We start from the raw sequence: 2,451 nt of genomic DNA on the forward strand, positions 1-2,451 counted from the left end.
TGTCAGTGATGGGCTCAGCCGGTATAAATTTACATGGTAGTAACTACTTAGAGTTGAGGGACAAACTAGTGGCCAACCACTCTATTAGCATGGAAAACGCAATGGCTGTGCTTAAAACGCTGCGGCTGAGGCCGGGGGATAATGTATTCTCTTTCTCAGACAAACTTTGTAAACTCGTTAGTAAGGCATTCCCTGAAATGGAACGTGAGTCGGTGGACCGACATGCCATGAGGGAGTTAATTGCTATGCTACCTCCAAGCTCTCAAGCAGCTTGGCTGTTTAAAGCGCAACCACCTTATAGTTTGGAAGAGGCTGTCCGTAGGATTCATGAAGCTAATCCAAGCGTTGAGCGAAAGATAAATCAACTGGATGCGACTGAGTCATTGTCGAACCTTTCTGACAAAATGATGGCCATGATGCAGGGCGCACAGGCCAGCATGCAAACCCTAGTGCAGCAACTTGCAGAGGGACAGAAGCAAATTGCTGAAGGGCAAAAGCAGATGCTGGAAATGTTGGTACAACAAAGGCAGCGACGTGGGCCCCCTAATAATCGTTCAGAGCCTGATAATAGGAAGTGCTACACTTGCCAGAAGATTGGTCATATTGCTCGGAATTGTCTTACCAAAAGCTCCAACAAGGCTTCAATAGAGGGAAACTCCAAGGTCCAGGAGTCATAGGCCCAGAGCCCTCTGGACAGATACCTTTAAACCTGGGCAAATGCCAATTACATGGAGGCCATATGACCACTGCTTATTATGTGCCTGTCACTATAGATCAGGGAAAGAACGTTATGCTGTTGGACAGCGGGTGCACCCAGTCCGCCTTTCCAGTTAAAGAGTTCCAAAAACTTTCGGCCCAGAGCTGCACCAAACTCCAGCCCGTACTCGGGCAAGGTATTTTGGCAGATGGTACCGAGATTCAACTGCAGGGCTTAAGCTATATACAGTTTCAGTTGGGAACTCAGAAGATAAGTCACCAGTTTGTCATAGCGGATATCGACAATGCTATTCTGCTTAGATTGGACTTCTTCGAGCACCATCAGTGCCTTTTAGATTTTCAAAATGCTCAACTGAAGATCAGAGATTCAGCGGTCAGGTGCTGTGACAGCCAGGGAAACCTATTGAAAGTGAATGTTCAGGTCCGCCAGGACACAGTGTTGCCTCCCCGCACAGAGAAGTTTAGCATGGCACGGCTTAGCACTAAGTGGGTTCAAGGGACTGCTTGCATTGAATCAGCCGATAGGGTTCCAGGGGTGCTTGTCGCCACCACTGTTCAAGATCCTGATGAGCAACAAGTTCACCTGAGACTGATGAATTACACAGATCGGGAAATACGAATTCCAGCGGGGAAAATAGTGGCTACGTGTATGGCTGCTAATCTAACTAGACCGGCCCCTACAGAATCAGCTAGCCGTGGCCAGCTGCCTGAACACCTCAAGACGCTAGTAGAAGAGAGTTGTCAAGGGTTTAGCCTTGAGGAGAAGCAGAAAGTTCAGGCGCTGATAACAGAGCATCAGAGTGCGTTCAGTAGCTCCCAATATGACTTAGGCAAGACTAATGTGATTAAACATGGTATTCCGCTAGTGCCAGGAGCAAAACCCCTAAAACAGCGACCTTATCGACATGGGACGGCTCAGGAAGCCGAGATAGAAAAGCAAATCAAGGAGTTGCAAGGGCAGGGCCTGATCCGGGAAGGGCATGGTGCCTGGAGCTCCCCAGTGGTGTTAGTGCAAAAAAAGGACGGGAGCTGGCGATTTTGCGTTGACTACCGTAAGCTTAATGAGGTCACTCACAAGGATGCCTACCCGGCTACCCCGAATAGATGACACCCTTGATGCTTTGGGGGGCAGCCGTCTTTTCAGCACCCTGGACCTCACTAGTGGCTACTGGCAAGTCGAAATGGAAGATGATGCAAAAGAAAAGGCTGCCTTCGCCACACAATCAGGGTTATGGGAGTGGCAAGTCCTCCCATTCGGTTTGACCTCAGCTCCGTCTACCTTTGAAAGGCTGATGGAGACTGTATTAAGAGGATTGCATTGGAAGACACTATTAATCTACCTTGATGACATTATTGTGTTCTCCAAGGATTTAGATAGCCATTTGGAGCGTCTAAAGGAGGTATTTGTAAGGCTACAAGAAGCTGGGCTGAAGCTAAAGCCCGCAAAGTGCAGATTGTTTGCTGATAGAGTCTACTACCTAGGGCATGTAGTAAGTGCTAGCGGGGTGGAGACTGAAAAGAGCAAGGTTTCTGCTGTAAAGGAATGGCCAGTACCTCGTCACAAAAAGGACGTGAGAGCCTTTTTAGGCACTTGCGGATATTATCGGAGGTTTATCCACAATTACTCTGACATCAGCCGACCATTGAGCCAGCTCAGTTCGAAACATGCAAGGTTTGAATGGACAGAGAAATGTAAGCTGGCGTTCCAAGAGCTTAAGGAGAGACTCACCTCTG

General features: G+C 48.3%; 1 protein-coding gene across 1 annotated transcript; it reads left to right on the forward strand.

Moving 5' to 3' along the window:
• The first annotated feature begins 739 nt into the window (after window positions 1–739).
• LOC137387876 (uncharacterized) lies at window positions 740–1,825 on the forward strand. Its single transcript, XM_068074389.1, has one exon. It carries the CDS (start codon window positions 740–742, stop codon window positions 1,823–1,825), a length of 1,086 nt encoding a protein of 361 aa, XP_067930490.1.
• The last annotated feature ends 626 nt before the right edge of the window (window positions 1,826–2,451 follow it).

This window comes from Watersipora subatra, chromosome 2, assembly GCF_963576615.1.
Source record: "Watersipora subatra chromosome 2, tzWatSuba1.1, whole genome shotgun sequence".
Classification (NCBI taxonomy): Eukaryota; Metazoa; Bryozoa; class Gymnolaemata; order Cheilostomatida; family Watersiporidae; genus Watersipora; species Watersipora subatra.

Coding starts and splice junctions, on each gene's coding strand:
- LOC137387876 (XM_068074389.1), top strand. CDS start 740: ATGACCACTGCTTATTATGTGCCTGTCACTATAGATCAGGGAAAGAAC.